The following is a 22,405-nucleotide window of genomic DNA, read 5'->3' on the forward strand; positions in this document are numbered from 1 at the left end:
AGAATTTGTGTGCTTTTTTGTCATTCAGAAAAATCTATCCCTTGCTTTCCATTACATAATAGTTAAGTATGCATTATTTCTTTTTAGTTCAGGAGAAATATTTTTTCTAAACTTTCCAAGTTATGAGGTATTGACAGTAACTCCTCTGAGTCTATTTTGGGCTAGATTAAATATAAGAATTGTGTTAGTGACTGCTTGGCCATGTTTACTGGTTTTGCCAGGTCTTTTTTACAGTGTCTTGTGGTATTGGTAACAGATGTGGAAGTTTGTGCCCTTATTTTTTTCACTTTTAAAGTAGAAAATATTATTTGTCAGTTATTCTGTTAGATTCTTTCTCTGTTCAATATTTCGATAAACCATTAGGAATGATATAAAATAGTTTCGAGAGCCTGACCAAGCAGTGGTACAGTGGATGGAGCGTCAGACTGGAATGCAGAAGACCCGGTTCGAAACCCCGAGGTTGCCGGCTTGAGTGCGGGCTCACCAGCTTGATTGAGCACAAGGTTGCTGGCTTGAGCGTGGGATCATAAACATGACCCCAAAGGTTGCTGGCTTTAAGGCCAAGGTCACTGGCTTGAGCAAAAGGTCACTGGCTTGAGCAAGGGGTCACTCACTCTGCTCTAGCCCCCGGTCAAGGCACATATGAGAAAGCAATCAACAAATAACTAAGGTGCTGCAACGAAGAATTGATGCTTCTCATCTCTCTCCCTTCCTGCCTGTCTGTTCCTATCTGTCCCTCTCTCTGTCTCTGTCACAAAATAAAATATTAAAATAAAATATTTTGGAGAGAGCTCCCATGTGTAGGTGATTTTTAAGTTATTTGCCGCAAAAGGAGCATATCATGCTAAGAACTGTGCTAAGCACTTAATACATATATGCTCATTTAATGTTATGGATTGTCTGTTAATGTTATTGTTTTAAAATTAAATTGAGAAAACTGAGACAGAAAAAGCCACATGGCTGCAAATGGAGAGTTGGAGTTTTTACCACTGGCTCTTTGACTTGAAATTTCAAACTTGTTCTTCACTTTATCTCTGCCTTAAGCCTGTTGAGATCACAACCTAAGTAATACTGTTTCCTTGTATACCTATGGAATATATAATATTTGGGAAAGATTGTAATTTCTTTTTGTTTTTTTTTTTGTAATATTTTTCTGAAGCTGGAAACGGGGAGAGACAGTCAGACAGACTCCCGCATGCGCCCAACCGGGATCCACCCCGCACGCCTTCCTGGGGCGACGCTCTGCCCACCAGGGGGCGATGCTCTGCCCCTCCGGGGCGTCGCTCTGCCGTGACCACAGCCACTCCAGCGCCCGGGGCAGAGGCCAAGGAGCCATCCCCAGCAGCCGGGCCATCCTTGCTCCAATGGAGCCCCAGCTGCGGGAGGGGAAGAGAGAGACAGAGAGGAAGGAGGGAGGGGGTGGAGAAACAAATGGGCGTTTCTCCTATGTGCCCTGGCCGGGAATCGAACCCGGGTCCCCTGCACACCAGGCCGACGCTCTACCGCTGAGCCAACTGGCCAGGGCCAAGATTGTAATTTCTTAATTCTTATCTCTTAGTGACTTGTCAGCTTCTATTTATGCACTTTATAATTTTGTGTGAACTGCAATTATTCACTAACCTTTCCCTAGATAGGAATTTAACAAATACTTTTTTGAATGCTTCTCTATGTTGGGCCCTGTGTTGTGCTAGGAGAATGATTTTCGAACTCTTGGTAGTGAGAGGAAAAACTTCTAAACATAGGGAAGCATCTTTTATCTCTTTTGCCCTCTTGAATTTCAAGTCTAGTACGATTATGCTTGGGATTTTGTATGACAGTGTGACTCACATTACCTTAAAAAATGTGAAAAGCACTGTGTCAAGAAGCTACAAAGATTTAGAAAATGATTTAGAAAACTACTTGAGATGGATTCTGATAGGGAAGGTAGCACTTATAACAAGTTGCTTAAAATGTAATATCCTCCATGCGTTCTCAACTGATAACTCTGGAAACCTAGAAGACATCATGTGCAAATTTTCAAAAAGCATTAAAGTAGCATGTAATCTGAGAATTTGTTCAGTTTGCATATCTTTCTGGTAGAAGTTAACTGCGTTTCCGGCTTTCATTAAAGCTTATTTTTCCCGTAATGAAGATTTTTTACACTAGTAGAAGCCACTTATTGAAATAATAATACATTTTAATAATAGAAATATTGTCTTGTTTCTGCATGAAACCTATTATTTGTTTATTATACGAAAGGAACTAGGTCCCACACAAAGGTTATCCAAATTTTGATTTCATTTCTGGCACTACGACAGCCAAAATGTGCAAAGAAACCATTTATCATGTAAAACACTTAAATATTAGATAAAATATAAAACATCTTTAAAAAACATACTTGGGTTTGACTATAAATGAAGGAAAATAGCCAGGCCAGAAATGACAAGAGATGGTGATTCTATAAAGTTCTGTGGAAATGGCATTTTCCCTGAGAGTACTACCTATTCCTAATCAGGGTCTGGTTATTAACCTGTCATGAGTATTGAGAACAGGAGACAAATGGCACATCCTGAGTTGGGTTGGAATCATATTAAAAATTTCCACATTAGGTCATTGATGCCAAACCTACCCAATTGATGGAGACTTGCTTGCTTTGGCTTGGTTCAGCATACAGTTGGAGGTTAAGGGCTTTCATTGAGAGAATTACTAGTCAGAAACTCTTTGTCTCACAGATATAGGGATGAGATTCATTATTTGTAAGACACAAGTAAAGATGTATTTTAGAATTGTCTTGGCTAAGTGGCACTCCCATATGTGTAATGGAAGCAGTCCTGTACAAGAATGCATTTTATACAAGCCTCAATTTCTGCGGAAAAAGCTTCAGTGATCATTACTTAACAATTAACAATCAGCAAAAAAAATCACCGAACATATTGGGAGTCGAAGGGAGAGAGACTTGTTGTTCCACCTGTCCATGCTGTCATTGGTTGTTTCTTTTATGTGCCCTGATCCAGGATCAAACCCGAAACGTGGTCATATCAGGACGATGCTCTAACCAACTGAACTATCTGGCCAGGGTTAGACACCTTAAGACGGGTATTTTGAATTATCACAATATCAGGATAAAATAACTATAATACATTTAATGTGTTTAAAGCAAAAAGAAGAATGGTCTCAGATGATTAGAATCAAATAATTAAATTTTTAGAAGTGAAAAATATAAAACATTTAAAACTCAATGGATGAGTTTACAAAGGATATAGATGTAGAGGACCTACATTATCTGAGGAAAATAGGAAAGAGGCTAAGAAACTGGATAAATTATTTTACTAATGAGTTTTGAAACTGTATTCAAGATATAAATCCTTAGTTGAATAGGTGGCTTGCAAATAATTCTCTCTCTCTGTAGTTTGTGTTTTGATCTTCTTACAATGATGTTTGTAAAGCAAGAGGTCTTAATTTTGGTGAAGTTCATTTTATCAGTTTATTTTATGGGTTGTGTTTTTGGTTTTTAGTCAGGTCTAAGATTTATTTATCTATTTATTTATTTATTGCCTAGTCCTAGAGCTTGAGAATTTTTTCTTGTATTTTTCTCTAGGATCTTATATTTTTATATTTTACATTTAAATTAGTGATGCATTTTGAGTTAATATTTTTTGAAAGGTATGAGATTTAGGTTTTGCTTTATTTTTTGCTTATGGATGTCCACTTGCTCTAGGACCATTTGTGGAAAAAGTGCTTTCCCCACTGAATTGTCTTTGCACCTTTATCAAAAAATCAACTGGGCATATTTCTGTGGACTTGTTTCTGGGCCCTCTGTTAATTTCGTTCTGTTCATCTTTGCCTTAACCTTCTGTCAACACCACACAGTCTGCTTTGCTTTGCTGTAGCTATATACTAAATCTTTTTTGTTATTATTAAAGTGCAATTTACCATACAATATTCGTTTCAGGTGTACAACAGAGTGATTAAACATTTTTATATATTCCCTATCTGCATTACATCCTCATGACTTTTTTATTTGTAACTGAAATTTTGTGCCTCTTATTCTCCTTCACCCTTTTACCCATCTCTCTATCCGGTCTTCTTTTGACAACCATCAGAAAGAAGACTCTGACTCTGTATCCACAAGTCTCTTTCTGTTTTGTTCATTGGTTTTGTTTTTAGATTCCACATATAAGTGAAGTCATATAGTTTCTGTCTTCACTATTGACTTATTTCACTTGGTATAGGTGTTCTCAAGACAAGATCCGTCCGTGTTGTCACAAATGGCAGTATTTCATCTTTCCCTAAGGCTGAGTAGTATTCCATTATATTATATATGTTTAACATTTTTTTTTGTCCAGTCATCTATCAAAAGACACTAAGGTTGTTTCGATATCTTGGCCATTGATAACAGCCATTTTGTAGGTGTGAGGTGGTAGCTTGTGGTTCTGATTTGCATTTTCTTGATAATTCACGATGAACATCTTTTCATAATGGCTGTTGGCTTCTGGTATGTCTTTGGAAAAATGTCTATTTTATTTGGGTTTTTTTAAAATATTGAGTTAAATTTTGTATATATTTTGGCTATGAACCCTTCTCTGATACCTCATTTGTGAATATCTGCTCCCATTCAGTAGGTTATCTGTTTTATTGATAGTCTTTTCTATGAAGAAACTGTTTAATTAGATATAGTCTCATTTGTTTATTTTGTTTTTGTTGCCCTTGCCTGAGATACATCCACCAAAATATTGCTAAGATAGAGGTCAAAGAGTTAACTGCCCACGGTTTAGGAGTTTATGGTTTTTCAGGTCTTACATTGAAATCTCTCATCAATTTTGATTTTATTTTGTATATGATGTAAGAAAGTGGTTCAGCTTCATTTTATTTTTTGCATGTATCTGTTCAGTTTTCCCAAAATTTATTGAGGAAACTGTCTTCTCTCCATTGTATATTATTATGAATACCAAGTCTTGAAATCAGTTATACTGATTCATCTTCATTTAAAATGTTTATATTTATTCCAGCTCCTTTGTAGCTACCAAAAAAAAAAAAAACCAAAAAAAACAACACTGAGATTTTGCTTACACTGCATATGAATTTGAGGAGAATTGACATCTTTTACTGTTTGAGCTTTTTTTTTTTTTTTTTTTTTTTTTGTATTTTTCTGAAGCTGGAAACGAGGAGAGACAGTCAGACTCCCGCATGTGCCCGACCGGGATCCACCCGGCACGCCCACCAGGGGGCGATGCTCTGCCCCTCCAGGGCATCGCTCTGTTGTGACCAGAGCCACTCTAGCGCCTGAGGCAGAGGCCAAGTAGCCATCCTCAGCGCCCGGGCCATCTTTGCTCCAATGGAGCCTCGGCTGCGGGAGAGGAAGAGAGAGACAGAGAGGAAGGAGAGGGGGAGGGGTGGAGAAGCAGATGGGCGCTTCTCCTGTGTGCCCTGGCCGGGAATTGAACCCGGGACTTCTGCACGCCAGGCCGACGCTCTACCACTGAGCCAACTGGCCAGGGCCTGTTTGAGCTTTTTAATACATAGAACGGGTTGGGAACCTTTTTGGCTGAGAGAGCCGTGAACACCACATATTTTAAAATGTAATTCCATGAGAGCCATACAATGACCCGTGTACATTACATATTATCCAATAAAAATTTGGTGGTGTCCCAGAGGACAGCTGTGATTGGCTCCAGCCACCTGCAACCATGAGCAGGAGTGGTAGGAAATGAATGGATTGTTGTACATGAGAATGTTTTATATTTTTAACGTTATTATTTTTTTTAATAAAGATTTGTCTGCAAGCCAGATGCAGCCATCAAAAGAGACACATCTGGCTCACAAGCCATAGGTTCCCGACCCCTGACATAGAAGATAGATATGTTTCCATTTTTTTAGGTGTTTGATTTCTTTTATCATTTTTGTGTAGTTTAGAGCATTCAAGTCCTGTACTTGTTTTCTTAAAATTACATCTAAATATTTGTATTTTGAGCCATTGTAAGTAGTAGTATGTTTTTAATTTCAGCATTCCCATGTTCATTACTAATATATAGAAATACAATTGATTTTTGTTTGTTTGTCTTATATCCTCTGATCTTGCTGAATTCACTTTTTCTAAAGTGTGTGTGTGTGTGTGTGTGTGTGTATTAGATTTTCTGAATAATCATGCCATATGGTACTGACATAAAATAGGGACAGTTTACTTATTTATTTTTTGTCTATATATCTTTTATTGCCTTTCCTTTACATATTGGATTGACTAGAATGTCTACTACTATGTTGAATAATGTTATGAGAGTGAATATCCTTTCCAGCTTCTCATCTTAGAGGGAGTCTTTCACCATTAATTACGTTAGGTATAGGTTGGTTGTAGATGCTCCTTATCAAGCCGAGGGAGTTATATTTCTCTTATTCTGTGTTTTAACATGAATGAATGTTAATATTTTATTTTAATTGCTTTTTTTTTTTTTTACATTAACTCAGTCTTGCATGCCTGGAAAAAAATTCCACTTTTTCATGGTGTATAATTATTTTTGTAGAGCTGAATTTCATTTACTGACATTTTGTTAAGGTTACATAAGGGCTATTGGTCGTCATTTCCTTTTTCTTTTTCCTATTTACTTATTTATATATAATTAATATATTATAATGTTAGTTTTGGGTATAGACAGACCATAATGATTCAATATTTATATATATAATATATTACAAAATAGTTACCACAATGCGTCTAGTTAAAATCTATCACCATACATAGTTACACAGTTTTTTGTATTTTTATGATGATTTCTTTCTTCCTTTTTTTTATTTTGTAACAGAGAGAGAGATGAAGTGAGGGACAGACAGACCGGAAGGGAGAGAGATAAGCATCAGTTCTTCATTGCAGCACCTTAGGTGTTCATTGATTGCTTTCTCATATGTGACCCAATGGAGAGGCTTCAGCAGACTAACCCTTTGCTCAAGCCAGCGACCTTGGGCTCAAACTGGTGAGGCTTGCTCAAGCCAGATAAGCCCGTGCTCAAACCAGTGACCTCAGGATTTCAAACCTGGGTCCCTCTTGTCCCAGTCTGATGCTCCATGCATTGCACCACCACCTGGTCAGGATTCCGTTTTTTATTTTAATATTGTCTGTCTGGTTTTGGTGTCAGGGTAATACTGACTTTATAAAATGAATTAGGGAGTTTTTCCTTTTTATTTTCTGAAAGAGATAGTTTAGAATTGGTTTTTCAATGATTAATAGAATTCTCTAGTGAAATCTTCTGAAGATTAGATTTCTTTCTTAGAAGGTTTGAAATTTTGAATTATATTCTTTAATTATAAGGCTATTCAAATTATTTCATATTGTGTATGTTGTGATAAGTGTTGTTTTTTTAAAGCAATTGGTCCATTTCATCTGTCAAATTTATATTCTTCTAATATCTGCAACTCTATAATGATATTCTTTGTTTTATTCCTGTTGGTAATTTTTGTCTTCTCTTTTTAGTTGTTATATTGATCTTCTCAAAAATATCAATTCTTTGTTTCATTGATTTTTCTCTCTTATTTTTCTGTTCTCAATTTCATTAACTTCTGTTCTTAATTATTTACTTTCTCCTGCTTACTTTAGGTTTATTTTTTTCTTCTTTTTTAGATTCTAAAGTTGGGAGCTTTGATTATGTATTTATTTTTCTTTTCCAAGTGAGAGGAGAGGAGATAGATAGACTCCTGCATGTGCCTCGACTGGCAACCCCTATCTGGGGCCATACTTGTAACTGAGCAATTTTTAGCACCTGAGACGGAGTCTACACAGAGCCATCTTCAGCACCCAGGGCCTATGTGCTCGAACCATTTGAGCTGTGGCTGCGGTGGGGAAGAGAGAGAAAGAAATATAGGGGTGGAGAAGCAAATGGTCGCTTTTCCTGTGTTCCCTGACCAGGAATCGAACCCAGGACACCCACACGTTTATGTCTCACAAAATTTGATATGTTGTGTTTTCACTTTCGTTCAGTTTAACATATTTTTTGACTTTCACTGAGACATGCTCTCATTTTTGAATTATTTAGAACTTTGCTGTTTATTTTCTAAATATTTGGAGATTTTGCTGTTCCTGTTATTTCCAGTTTGGTTTTATTGTTGTCAGAAGACATACTCTGTGTGGATTTCAATTCTTTCATATCTGTTGATATTTGTTTTATGGCTCAATCTATGGTCTGTCTTGGCTTATATTTAGGGGCACTTGAAAAGAGTATTTTATTGGCATTGAGTGAAGTCTTTTTTTGTCAATTAGATAATGTGGGTTGATGATCAGCAATTCTATACATTTGTTGATGTGTGGTCTAGTTTTGTTAATTGCTGAGAGAGAGATGTTAAAATCTCTAGCTATAATTATGGAATTGTTTATTTCTCTTTTCAATTACAGAAGTTTTTGTTTCACATATTTTGCAATTCTTGTTTGGTACATATACATTTAGGATTGTTATGTTTTACTGAAGGATTGACTTTTTTTTTTTTTTTTGTATTTTTCTGAAGCTGGAAACAGGGATAGACAGTCAGACAGACTCCCGCATGCACCCGATCGGGATCCACCTGGCACGCCCACCAGGGGGCGATGCTCTGCCCACCAGGGGGCGATGCTCTGCCCATCCGGGGAGTCGCTCTGTCGTGACCAGAGCCACTCTAGCGCCTGGGGCAGAGGCCAAGGAGCCATCCCCAGCGCCCGGGCCATCTTTGCTCCAATGGAGCCTCGCTGCGGGAGGGGAAGAGAGAGACAGAGAGGAAGGAGAGGGGGAGGGGTGGAGAAGCAGATGGGCGCTTCTCCTGTGTGCCCTGGCCGGGAATGGAACCTGAGACTTCTGCACGCCAGGCCGACACTCTACCACTGAGCCAACCGGCCAGGGCAAGGATTGACTTTTTTATCATTATGTACTGTTCCTCTTTGTTCTGGTAACTTTTTGCTCTGAACTCGACATTAGCTGATTCTAATATAGTCACTACTCCTTTCTCTTGATTGATATTTCCACAATGTATAATTTTCTATTCTTCATCCACTGCGCCCCCACAGGTCTAATTTTCCATCCTTTTACTTTCAATCTGCCTATACTGTTATATTTGTTTTCTTTTTTCTAGCTAATATATAGTTGAGTCCTTTTTTTTTTTTTTTTTTTTGTATTTTTCTGAAGTGAGAAGTGGGGAAGCAGAGAGACAGACACCTGCATGCACCCGACTGGGATCCACCTGGCACGCCTACCAGGGGGCGATGCTCTGCCCATCTGGGGAGTTGCTCCGCTGCAACCAGGGCCATTCTAGCACCTGAGGCAGCGGCCATGGAGCCATCCTCAGTGCCTGGGCCAACTTGGCTCCCATGGAGCCTTGACTACAGGAGGGGAAGAGAGAGACAGAGAGAAAAGGGGAAGAGTGGAGAAACAGAATGGAGCTTCTCCTATGTGCCCTGACCAGGAAGCAAATCTGGGACTTCCACACGCTGGGTTAACGTCTACTGCTGAGCCAACGGGCCAGGGCTAGTTGAGTTCTTTTTGATGTATGCTGTCTATCTCTGTCTTTTAATTGTATTATTTAAGCTACTTACATTTAATGTAAAGTGCTTAAGTCTGTCCCGTATTTTATAATTAAAGTATTACCATTTGGTTCTTTTTTACATGTTATATCTTTTTCCTTAGACTTTTATTTCTTTCCTGAGACTATTTTTTTTCTTTTTGATTTAAGAGAGAGAGGGAGAGAGAGTAGAGGATGAGAAGCATCAACTCATAGTTGCTTCACTTTAGTTGTTCATTGATTGCTTCTCATATTTGCCTTGACCATGAAGCTAAAGCTAAGCCAATGACCTCTTGCTCAAGCCAGTGACCATGTGATCAAGCTGGCAACCTTCAGGTTTCAAACCAGAGACCAGTGTCCCAGGTCGATGCTCTGTCTACTGCGCCACCATTGCTCAGGGTCTTTCACGAGACTTTATATCTTTATTTGCTTTACTGCGTTTACAATTGATCATTGCAGCATTTATGTAATAGCAGCTTTAAAATCTGTTTTAAATAATGCTAAACATTTCTGCCATTTCTGTGTTTGCATCCATTGATTGTCTTTTTGCATTCTCTTTAAGATCTTGGTTCTTGGTATGACAAGTGATTTTTTTTTGTTTTTATTGAAACCTGGAGATTTTGAGTATTATATCAGTGAAACTGGATCTTATTTAAACCTTTGGTTTTAGCTAGCTTTCTCTAACACCACTGTGGCAGGATAATTGGGGGCCACTGCCTCATTACTTCAGGTGCAGGTAGAAATTGAAGTTTCCTACTCTTTATCCACTGACATCTGAAGAGAGAGGTCTTCATTACTGTTGGCAGGCATGAGAGTTTCTGGTCCCCAGGAGGCATCCACTGATATTTTCTTGTTTCCCACAGTGTTTTCACTAACACTACTAGGATGTTGGCCTTATTCCTGCAGTGCTGGTGAAAGGCCGGACTCTTCATAAGTCCTCATTTGACACTGCTCAGGAACACAGGAGGATTGGCTGCTTCCTGCTACCTTGTGGGGGTGGAAGTTCATGTTCTCTGTGAAGTTTCCATTGACACTGCAGGAGCTGAGAGGGAGGCATCCTTATATACTGGTGAGGGTGGACCATTCAGGTCCCCATTCAGTCTTCTGTGGCATTGATGGGGCTTGAACCACAGTTGTGTGTGTGGTGTTTGACTGAAAGAAAAAGTCATTTGTTTTTAGGTGCAAGGCTGCTTGCTTTTGGCTAGAGGGAAAGCAGTCTCTTTTGGTGGGTTTTATTTGTTTGTTTGTCAGCCCCATAGGTATTTCTGGATTGCTGACTCCTTTAGCTCCAAGTCTGGGATAGATGAGGCAGAAAGAAAACCCAGGGAATCACTATTGTATTGTTCATTACAAGTCTTCTTTTCCTTGTTTTATATATAATGTGTAGGACTTTTAGTTGAATTAGCAGGAGAGATAGGGAAAAGTACATTTATTTAATCTTTCTGGAACTTGAAGTCACTTTTTGTATCTTTTAAAAAAACAGAAAACAAAAACCACTCCCTCCTCCCTCTTTCTCTTCCGCCTTCCCAATCCCACTCTAGCTAGTTCCTCCTTTCTCTTTCCCTTTTAAGTACCAAATTATTTGAAAGCATTTGACTATGCTTATTTTGTCCAGTTCCTTTCTTCTCATTCTCTCTTAAACCTTATTCTAGTAAGACTTTTATCCTTACCACTCCTCTGAAATCACTTGGCTAAGTTAATACTTACAGAGAAATGTATATAGCCTTAGAAGAGAAAATATTCTGAAATCAAATGAGCTAATATGTAATTTAAGAAGTTGGAAAAAGGATCAACCTAAATAAAGAAGGCAAAAAGAGATGAAAAGATGTCTAGCCTGACCAGGTGGTGGCACAGTGGATAGAATGTCGGACTGGGACACAGATGACCCAGGTTCGAAACCATAGGTTGCTGGCTTGAGCGGGAGATCATAGACATGACCCCATGGTGACTAGCTTGAGCCCAAGGTCCCTGGCTTGAGCAAGGGGTCACTCACTCTGCTGTAGCCCCCTAATCAAGGCACATATGAGAAAGCAATCAATGAACAACTAAGGTGCCACAACAAAGAATTGATGCTTCTCATCTATTTTCCTGCCTGTCTGTCCCTATCTGTCCTTTTTTCTGTCTCTCTGTCTCTGTCAAAAAAAAAAAAATGTCCAGACATTAGTAAAGTAAAAAGCAAAGCTAAAATTAAAAGAATTAAGAAATTCTGGCAAGATGGTCAAGAAAATCAAAGAAAAGGCAAAAATATAATGCACATTAGAAATTGTTATAAATAGCCTGACCAGGTGGTGGCACAGTAGATAAAGCATCAGACTGGGACGTAGAGGACCCAGGTTCGAAACCCCGAGGTCGCCAGCTTAAGTGTGGGCTCATCTGGTTTGAGTAAGGCTCACCAGGTTGAGCCCAAGGTTGCTGGCTTGAGCAAGGGGTCACTGTAGCCCCCCCACCCCCGTCAAGGCACATATGAGATAGCAATCAATGAACAACTAAGGTGCCGCAACAAAAAATTGATGCTTCTCATCTCTCCCTCTTCCTGTCTGTCTGTCCCTATCTGTCTCTCTGTCTCTCTGTCCCTGTCACAAAAAAAGAAAAAAAGAAATTGCTATAAATAATTTTACTTGACAACATTTAAGTAAAATTATGTGAAAGAAATTATCAGAAAAGTATATAAATAACCAAAATGAAAAAGAAATAGAAAATTGGAATGGTCCTGTAACCATATAAGTACACATTTAATGGTTAAAAATCTTTTCTTCAGGAGGTTTTTCACCTGAGTTTGGAGAAATGTCATTCTCAGTGTTTAGAAAACCAGGCTAAAAATATTTATTTTATTTTTCTGAGTTTATCAAACTATTTTATCAAAACTAATAAGGAGAGTGTGATAAAATGAAATTTATAAGCCAGTCTCACTTTGAAACATAGTGAAAAAGAAGTCTAGCAATGTATTAACTGGTAACACAAGCAGATTTGACTTATTCTAGGAATGCAAGGTTTAAGTAACATCAGAAAGTTATTAAAAATATTTAAACCTTAATAAAACTATGTTACCTCACATCACATTATTGATTTTAAATAGCAAAAGTCTTAGTTCTAAGTCTGAGAATACTAGATGTCTATACTACAAGATGGGTACTAAAATTCAATTTTGAATGAAACAACTGTGGGTCACAGTAGATGCCACAAATAATTTGATTGAAGAAAGTCAGGTGATCTCTGAGATGGCAAAATGTGAGTGAGGTTTTGATGAGTAATATATAGTGAAAATGTTGGCCTAGCATTTCAAGTAGAGGAGAATAATATGTACTGAAGCTTAGTTGTGGCGAGTGGAAGTAAGTAGAATATAACTAAAGCACAGTAAGGATATTGAGACGTGGCAGGAGATGTGACAGGAGAATTGGGCCAGTTGGGAAAGGCTTTGTCTGGCTTGCTCCTTGATGAATCATGGAATATATCAACCCAGTGAGAGGCAAAATCAGAAAATATTTTTGAGCATTTCATTTATTTAACTTCTTATATTTAATGTCTTTATTGTTAGAAATAACATGTGTAACTTGTTTGCATTTTTTTTTTTTCATTTTTCCGAAGCTGGAAACGGGGGGAGAGAGTCAGACAGACTCCCCCATGGACCCGACCGGGATCCACCCTGCACGCCCACCAGGGGTGAAGCTTTGCTCACCAGGGGGCGATGCTCTGCCCTTCCAGGGCGTCGCTCTGCCGCGACCAGAGCCACTCCAGCGCCTGGGGCAGAGGCCAAGGAGCCATCCCCAGCGCCCGGGCCATCTTTGCTCCAATGGAGCCTTGGCTGCGGGAGGGGAAGAGAGAGACAGAGAGGAAGGAGGGGGGGGTGGAGAAGCAAACGGGCACTTCTCCTATGTGCCCTGGCCGGGAATCGAACCCGGGTCCCCCGCACGCCAGGCCGACGCTCTACCGCTGCAGGGCCACTTGTTTGCATTTTTACACGTGTGTGTGTGTGTGTGTGTGTGTGTGTGTATATATATATATATATATATATATATATATACACACCTTATTTGAAGTCAGTACTGCCACTGATTATCCTCAATTTTTTGTTCACTAAAAATGTAGGAATCTGAATTTGACTGAATCGCTAATAAAATGTATTAATTTCCTCAGGGCAGTATCTTAAATGTTTTAAAATACTCATGGCTAATATCTTGCCAAGCTGATGCATAAGAACTTTCCAGTGAAATATGTTACAAAGGCCTATTAATTTCATTTGATCTGCCTTTTGCTAACTGTATGTGGTAAGAGAACATCATAATATATCTTTTTAATAGACCTTGTAAATTGTATTGGAGTTTTTTTTTTTTCCCTTTTTTTTCTTTTTTTTAAGAAAAGTCATTGGAATGAACTTCTCATTGATTTCTAGGTTTTGTTTTGTTTTCCTTTTTATTTATTTTTTATTTTTTTATTTTTCCGAAGTTAGAAGCGGTCAGGCAGTCAGACTCCCGCATGCGCCCCACCGGGATCCACCCAGCATGCCCACCAGGGGGCATACCCAACCGGGGCATTGCTCCATTGTGGCTGGAGCCATTCTAGTGCCTGAGGCAGACCAACTTTTGCTCCAATGGAGCCTTGGCTGAGGGAGAAGAAGAGAGAGAGGAAGGAGAGGGGAAGAGTGGAGATGCAGATGGGCACTTCTCCTGTGTGTCCTGACCAGGAATCGAACCCAGGACTTCCACATGCTGAGCCAACGCTCTACTGCTGAGCCAACCGCCAGGGCCTGTTTTCCTTTCTTATTGCATTGGTAGATACAAGGCAACTAGTTTATTATACTAAATTTTGAATCAGATAATTTTAAACCCAAATTAAAGACTTGAAGTTGCTCTTTTCATTCCTTCTGACTTTCTAAAGGTGGTTTATTTAATTGTCTTGATTACATCATCTGTTTGATTTTTTAAATTTAAGGTGTGATTGCACAGAAAAGTTACAGAACAAATTTGACTTTTTACGCTCACAGTTGAATGATATTTCTTCGTTTAAGAATATCTACAGATATGCCTTTGATTTTGCAAGGGTAAGTGGAATAGCCATGTTTTATAATTTTCATATTTTTTACTCTTGAGGCAACACTTAGGAAAACTTTTTTACTTCTATTTTAGGATAAAGATCAGAGAAGCCTTGATATTGATACTGCTAAATCTATGTTAGCTCTTCTACTTGGGAGGACATGGCCACTGTTTTCAGTATTTTACCAGTACCTGGAGGTATGTATGTATGTTTTTATTTTGAAAATATTATTTTTAAACTTAATCTGATAGGAAATATACCTTTTTATTTTTTTATTTAATTAATTGTGTTTACATAGATTCTAGGGTCACCCCGAGTGCATCCTCCCTTCCCCCTATTCCCCTCAACATCTCCCTTGCCCCCTTCCCTACAGAGCCCTCCCCCCTTCCCTTCAGGTTTATCCCATCCTGTCATCCCCTTTCCCTCTGTCCTCTTTTCCTCTGGTCCCTTTGATGCCTCCTCTGTCTCAATTCCATTACTCAGTTCTCATTATTCCTTGGATTCCTCAAATGAGTGAGGTCATATGATATTTTTCTTTCTCTGCCTGGCTTATTTCACTCAACATAATAGTTTCCGGGTACCTCCATATTGTTGCAAAAGGTAATGTTTCCTTCTTTTTCATAGCCCCATAGTATTCCATTGTATATATGTATATGTACCACAGCTTTTTAATCCACTCATCCACTGATGGACACTGGGCTGTTTCCAGATCTTCGCTATTGTTAACAATGCTGCCATAAACATGGAGGTGCATTTTTTTTTTTTTTTTCAGTCAGTGATATGGTGTCCTTGGGATATATTCCTATAAGTGGGATAGCTGGGTCAAAGGGCAGATCCATTTCTAATTTTTTGAGGAATCTCTATACTGTTTTCCACAGTGGCTGCACCAGTCTGCATTCCCACCAGCAGTGCAGGAGGGTTCCCCTTTCTCCACATCCTCCCCAGCACCTATTGTGTATTGTTTTGTCAATGAGCGCCATTCTGACTAGTATGAGGTGATATCTCATTGTGGTTTTAATTTGCATTTCTCTAATGATTAGTGATGTTGAACATTTTTTTGTTTATTGGCCATCTGTATGTCCTCTTTGGAGAAGTGTCTGTTCCTTTATTGTGCCCATTTTTTGATTGGATTGTTTGTCTTCCTGATGTTGAGTTTTATAAGTTCTTTATAAATTTTGGTTATTAATCCCTTATCAGATATATTGTTGAATATGTTCTCCCATTGTGTAGTTTGTCTTTTTATCTTTAGCTGTGCAAAAGCTTTTTAGTTTGATATAATCCTGTTTGTTTATCCTGTCTTTTATCTCATTTGCCTGTGGAGATAATTCAGCAAAGATATTGCTGTGATAGATGTCGGTGAGCTTACTGCCTAAGTTTTTCTAAGATGCTTATGGTTTCACGATTTACATTTAAGTCCTTTATCCATTTTGAGTTTATTTTTGTGAATGGTGTAAGTTGGTGGTCTAGTTTCATTTTTTTGTAGGTAGCTGTCCAGTTTTCCCAACACCATTTGTTAAAGAGACTGTCTTTACTCCATTGTATGCTCTTACCTCCTTTGTCAAATATCAATTGTCCATAAAGATGTGCGTTTATTTCTGGGTTGTCTGTTCTGTTCTATTGATCTATATGTCTGTTCTTATGCCAGTACCAAGCTGTTTTCAGTACAATGGCCTTGTAGTATAACTTGATATCCGGAAGTATGATACCTCCCACTTTATTCTTCTTTTTCAAGATTGCTGATGTTATTTGTGTTCTTTTTAGGTTCCATATAAATGTTTGGAATATTTTTTCTATATCTTTGAAGTATGTCATTGGTATTTTAATTGGTATTGCATTGAATTTATAGATTGCTTTGGGTAATATAGACATTTTAATTATGTTTATTTTTCCTAACCATAAGCACGGTATATGCTTCCACTTGTTTGTGTCTTCCTTGATTTCTTTTATCAATATTTTATAATTTTCTGAGTACAAGTCTTTAACCTCCTTGGTTAAATTTACTCCTAGGTACTTTATATTTTTTGTTGCAATAGTGATGGGGATTGTTTCCTTAATTTCTCTTTCTGACTATTCATTGTTTGTGTATAAAAATGCCTCTGATTTCTGTGTATTAATTTTATGTCCTGCCACTTTGCTGAATTCATTTATCAGGTCCAGTAGTTTTTTGACTAAGACTTTAGGGTTTTCTATATACAATATCATTTCTTCTTTTCCAATTTGGATGCCTTTTATTTCTTGTCTGATTGCTGTGGCTAGGACTTCCAGAACTATGTTGAATAAGAGTGGTGAAAGGGGGCACCCTTGCCTTGTTCCTGATTTTAGGGGAATTGCTTTTAATTTTTGTCCATTAATTATAATGTCGGCTGTGGGTTTGTCATAGATGGCCTTTATCATGTTGAGGTATGTTCCCTGTATTCCAACTTTGCTGAGAGTTTTGATCATAAGTAGGTGCTGGATTTTATCAAATGCTTTTTCTGCATTTATTGAAATTATCATGTGGTTTTTCTCCTTCCTTTTGTTTATGTGGTGAATCACATTAATAGGTTTACGAATGTTGTACCATCCATGCCTCCCCAGAATAAATTCCACTTGATCATGATGTATGATTTTTTTCATATATTGCTGGATCCGGTTTGCTAATATTTTGTTGAGGATTTTAGCATCTAAATTCATTAGGGATATTGGCCTATAATTTTCTTTCTTTGTGTTGTCTTTGCCTGGTTTTGGAATCAGAATTATGCTCGCCTCATAAAAGGAGCTTGGAAGTCTTCCTTTCTCTTGAATTTTTTGAAATAGCTTGAGAAGGATAGGAGTTAGTTTTTCTTTGAATGTTTGGTAGAATTCACCAGTGAAGTCATCGGGCCCAGGAGTTTTGTTTTTTGGGAGCTTTTTGATAACTATTTCGATCTCTTTTGTTGTAATCCATCTGTTTAAGTTTTCTGATTCTTCTAGATTGATTTTCGGAAGATTATATGTTTCAAGGAATTTGTCTATTTCACCTAGGTTTAATTTTTCGGCATATAGTTCTTCATAGTATTTTCTTACAATATTTTGTATTTCTGTTGTGTTGGTTGTTATTTCTCCACTCTCGTTTCTAATTTTATTTATTTGAGTCCTCTCTTTTTTTCTTGGTGAGTCTCGTTAAAGGTTCATCGATCTTGTTTACTCTTTCAAAGAACCAGCTCTTGGTTTCATTGATTGTCCGTATTGTTTTTTTAGCTTCGATGTTATTTATTTCCTCTCTGATCTTTATTCTTTCCTTCCTTCTACTACCTCTGGGCCTCACTTGCTGTTCTTTTTCTAGTTCTTTTAGATGAAGGGTAGGTTGTTTATTTGAGCTTTTTCAGGCTTCTTAAGGAATGCCTGTAATGCTATGAACTGCCCTCAGGACTGCTTTTGCTGTGTCCCATAAATTTTGAGTTGTTGTTTGCTCATTATCATTTGTTTCTAGGAATTTTTAAATTTCTTCTTTGATTTCATTGTTAACTCATTTGTTATTTATTTATTTATTTATTGTATTTTTCTGAAGCTGGAAACGGGGAGAGACAGTCAGACAGACTCCCGCATGCGCCCGACCGGGATCCACCCGGCACGCCCACCAGGGGCGACGCTCTGCCCACCAGGGGGCGATGCTCTGCCCCTCCGGGGCGTTGCTCTGCTGCGACCAGAGCCACTCTAGCGCCTGGGGCAGAGGCCAAAGAGCCATCCCCAGTGCCCGGGCCATCTTTGCTCCAATGGAGCCTTGGCTGCGGGAGGAGAAGAGAGAGACAGAGAGGAAGGAGGGGGTGGGGGGTGGAGAAGCAAATGGGCGCTTCTCCTATGTGCCCTGGCCGGGAATCGAACCCGGGTCCCCCGCACGCCAGGCCGATGCTCTACTGCTGAGCCAACCGGCCAGGGCCTCATTTGTTATTTAATAACATGCTATGTAGTTTCCATGTGTTTGAGTATTTTTCAGTTTTTTGTTGTGGTTGATTTCTAGTTTCATGCCATTGTGATCAGAGAAAATGCTGGATATGATTTCAATCTTCTTAAATTTGTTGAGACCGCTTTTGTGTCCTAACATGTGGTCTATTGTAGAAAATGTATCATGAGCACTTGAAAAGAATGTATATTCTGCTGCCTTAGGTTGAAAAGTTCTAAATATATTTATTAAATCCAGTTGATCTAGTGTGTCCTTTAAGTCTGCTGTTTCTTTGTTAATTTTATTTCTTGAGGATCTATCTAGTGATTTTAGAGGGGTATTAAAATCCCCTACTATTATAGTATTGCTGTTGATCTTACCCTTTATATCCATCAAAGTCTGCTTTATATATTTAGGTGCTCCTATATTAGGTGCGTAGATATTTATAATGGTTATATCTTCCTGGTGGATTGCTCCCTTTACCATTATGTAGTGAACTTCTTTATCTCTTACTATAGTGTTTGTTTTAAAGTCCATTTTGTCTGATATAAATTTTGCTACCCCAGCTTTTTTTTATTTCCATTTGTGTGAAATATTTTTTTCTATCCTTTTACCTTCAGTCTATGTGCATCTTTTGTTTTAAGGTATGTCTCTTGTAGACAGCATATATACGGGTCCTGTTTTCTTATATAAGCAGCTACCCTATGTCTTTTGATTGGATCATTTAATCCACTTACATTAAGGTTAGTATTGATATGTAATTGTTTATTGCCATTTTATTCTTTAAAGCTGTATTCCTCTTTTGCTATATTCTTTTCCCACTTTGATCTATTTACAACAGGCCCTTTAACATTTCCTGCAGCATTGGTTTGGTTGTAGTGAATTCCTTGAATTTATTTTTGTCTGGGAAGCTTTTTATTTCTCCTTCAATTTTAAATGATAGCCTTGCTGGATAAAGTAGTCTTGGTTGTAGGCTCTTGTTCTGCATTACTTTGAATATTTCTTGCCATTCCCTTCTGGCCTCAAGTGTTTCTATTGAGAAGTCGGATGTCATCCTTATGGGAGCTCCTTTGTAAGTATAGCCTTTTTTTCTCTAGCATCTTTTAATATTTTCTCTTTATCACTTAGCTTTGGTATTTTAATTATGATGTGTCTTGGTATAGATTTCTTTAGATTTCTCTTTAATGGAGTTCTCGGTGCTTTGTGAACTTGTGAGACCGTTCCTTGCATCAATTTAGGGAAGTTTTCATCTATGACTTGATTGAATAAAGTTTCGATCCCTTGTTTTTTCTCTTCTTTTTCAGGAACCCCAATGATGCAAAGTTATTTCTTTTCAACTTGTCACATAGCTCTCTCAGAGTTTCCTCAGACTTTTTGAGTCTTTTCTTTTTTCTGCTCTGCTTTCATGCCTTTGTTCATCTTGTCCTCCCAACTCGTTGATTCGATCCTCAGCTTCATCCATCTTGCTTTTAATTCTTTCCATTGTGTTTTTTATTTCTTTTTTTTTTTTTTTTTTTCTGAAGCTGGAAACAGGGAGAGACAGTCAGACAGACTCCCGCATGCGCCCGATCGGGATCCACCCGGCATGCCCACCATGGGGCAATGCTCTGCCCACCAGGGGGCGATGCTCTGCCCATCCTGGGCGTCGCCATGTTGCAACCAGAGCCACTCTAGCGCCTGAGGCAGAGGCCACAGAGCCATCCCCAGCGCCCGGGCCATCTTTGCTCCAATGGAGCCTCGGCTGCGGGAGGGGAAGAGAGAGACAGAGAGGAAAGCGCGGCGGAGGGGTGGAGAAGCAAATGGGCGCTTCTCCTGTGTGCCCTGGCTGGGAATCGAACCCGCGTCCTCCGCACGCTAGGCCGATGCTCTACCGCTGAGCCAACCGGCCAGGGCGTGTTTTTTATTTCTGATATTGTATTTATCACTTCCGACTGATTCTTTTTTAATATTTCAATGTCCTTTTTTATACTTGCTGTCTCTTTAATTAGGTGTTTTTAATGACCATCCATTGTTGTTCTAAGATCTTTAAGCATCCTAACAATCATTCTAAACTCTGCATTCGGCAGTTTGGTTATTTCCATATCACGCAGTTCCTTTTCTGGAGATTTATCTTGTGGTTTCATTTGGATTGCACTTCTCTGTCTTCTCATTATGTCTGTGTGTTTGGGTGTGTTGTTTATAGGGCTGGTTGAGTCTAGGTTTGGTGTTGTCTGCCTCCAATTTTCAGTTGTGTTATTTCTAGGTCTTCTTGGGTTGGCATCAGCTGTTATTTGTAATCTACTTTTAGATTTGGACTACTTTGAAGTCTTGATTTGTTTGTTTTCTTCTCAGTTGTAGTCTTGTTTCTGATCTCAGCAGGGGGTTTATTTGAAACTACCCAGGAATGTGGTGGGTGTAACCTGAGACTCTGAAGACCTTATATGCCAGTTACTCTCTTTGGGGGTGGGGTGCTTTCTCTGCTTCAGTAGGGGGAGGTGTATCTCAGATCTCCATGGAGACCTGAGTTACTGCCCCTCCTCCCCACTTCTTGTTTTCAGCTATGTCTTGTTGCGCTGATTGGAGCTGGAGAGATGTCTAGAGATGTATGATCTGGAAGCACTTTAGTCTTGTGTTATCGGAAATATACCTTTAACTGAGAAAAGACAAATAAAATTTTAATACAATACTTAAAAAAGTCTATTTTAGCAGAATATTTCTTTTGAAATGTATACATTCTACTGTCATTTTTAGATACAAGTTCATGTTCAATAATATATTCTGTGTACAAGTTATAATTTCATCTGTTGCATTCCCCCTTTGCCCCTCATTAAAAAAGAAACCTTCAAGAAATAATTTTAGCTATGGCTGGGTCGCTCAGTGGTAGACTGTCATCCCAGCATGTGGAAGTCCAGGGTTCGATTCCCTGCCAGGGTACACAGGAAAAGCACCCATCTGCTTCTCCATCCTTCCCCCTCTCCTTCCTCTCTCTTTCTTCCCCACCTGCAGCCAAGGCTCCACTGGAGCACAGTTGGCCCCGATCACGGAGGATAGCTCCATGGCCTCAGCCTCAGGTGCTAAAATGGCTCTGGTTGCAGTGGAGCAACTCCCAAATGGGCAGAGCATCGCCTCCTAATGGGCCTGCCAGGTGGATCCTGGTCGGGCGTATGTGGGAGTCTGTGTTTCTGCTTCCCCACTTCTCATTTCAGAAAAATGCACAGAAAAAAAGAAGAAGAAAGAAAGAAAGAAAAATAATTTTAGCACAGTCTTCATACAAAACTACTTTTTTGGACTTTTTACAAGAGAAAATTGATGTTAGTGCACAAATCTCAAGCTTCTAAATCAGGTTTCTTTCTGTTACACAGGGTCTTAGGCTGAAATCTACATAAGAACGAATTATAGTAATAAAACTTTTCACTTAGGTTCAATCTAAAGAATTGAGCCTGACTGGTGATGGTACTGTCGATAGAGCGTCAGCCTGGGGTGCTGAGGAGCCAGGTCGAAACTCTGAGGTCACCAGCTTGAGTGCTGGCTCATCAGATTGAGCACAGTGTTGCTGGTTGAGCCCAAAAGTTGCTGGCTTGAAGCGCAAGGTCACTGGCTTGAGCAAAGGGTCACTGGCTCAGCTGGAGTCTCCTGGTGAAGGCACGTGTGAGAAGCAGTCAGTGAACAACTAAAGTGCCACAACTACAAGTCAATACTTCTTGTCTCTCTCCTTGTCTGTGCATGTTTCTCTGTCTCTCTCTTGCCAAAAAAAGAAAAAGAAAAAATAAAACGAATGAGGCTTTTAATAGTTGATGCCCACCAACATAAGGGTGGCTATAATGGTGTACTTAAATGTACTGATTACAAAAAGATGTATGCTGAACTTATAAAGAAAGTATTCTTTTAGAAGGTTTATCATAGCACCTATTATAGGCAGTGGCTTTAAGAAAATACTGTTCTTGTTTTCCATTGCCTTTTCTGGTTTTCTGTATGCCATTTTAGTTCAGTGAGGTTTTTTGTTTG

At 38.9% G+C, this 22,405-nt stretch overlaps 1 protein-coding gene across 2 annotated transcripts in view; it reads left to right on the forward strand.

Annotated features, from left to right (window-relative positions):
• Positions 1-22,405, forward strand: part of DCUN1D5 (defective in cullin neddylation 1 domain containing 5) — a 44,040-nt gene that overhangs the window by 16,534 nt on the left and 5,101 nt on the right. For both annotated transcript variants that reach the window (XM_066247667.1, XM_066247665.1), the window contains exons 5-6: positions 14,419-14,527; positions 14,613-14,717. In XM_066247667.1, the coding sequence (XP_066103764.1) occupies positions 14,419-14,527; positions 14,613-14,717 (214 nt within the window). The remainder of the gene's footprint in view (positions 1-14,418; positions 14,528-14,612; positions 14,718-22,405) is intronic.

Source organism: Saccopteryx bilineata, chromosome 1, assembly GCF_036850765.1.
Source record: "Saccopteryx bilineata isolate mSacBil1 chromosome 1, mSacBil1_pri_phased_curated, whole genome shotgun sequence".
Classification (NCBI taxonomy): domain Eukaryota; kingdom Metazoa; phylum Chordata; class Mammalia; order Chiroptera; family Emballonuridae; genus Saccopteryx; species Saccopteryx bilineata.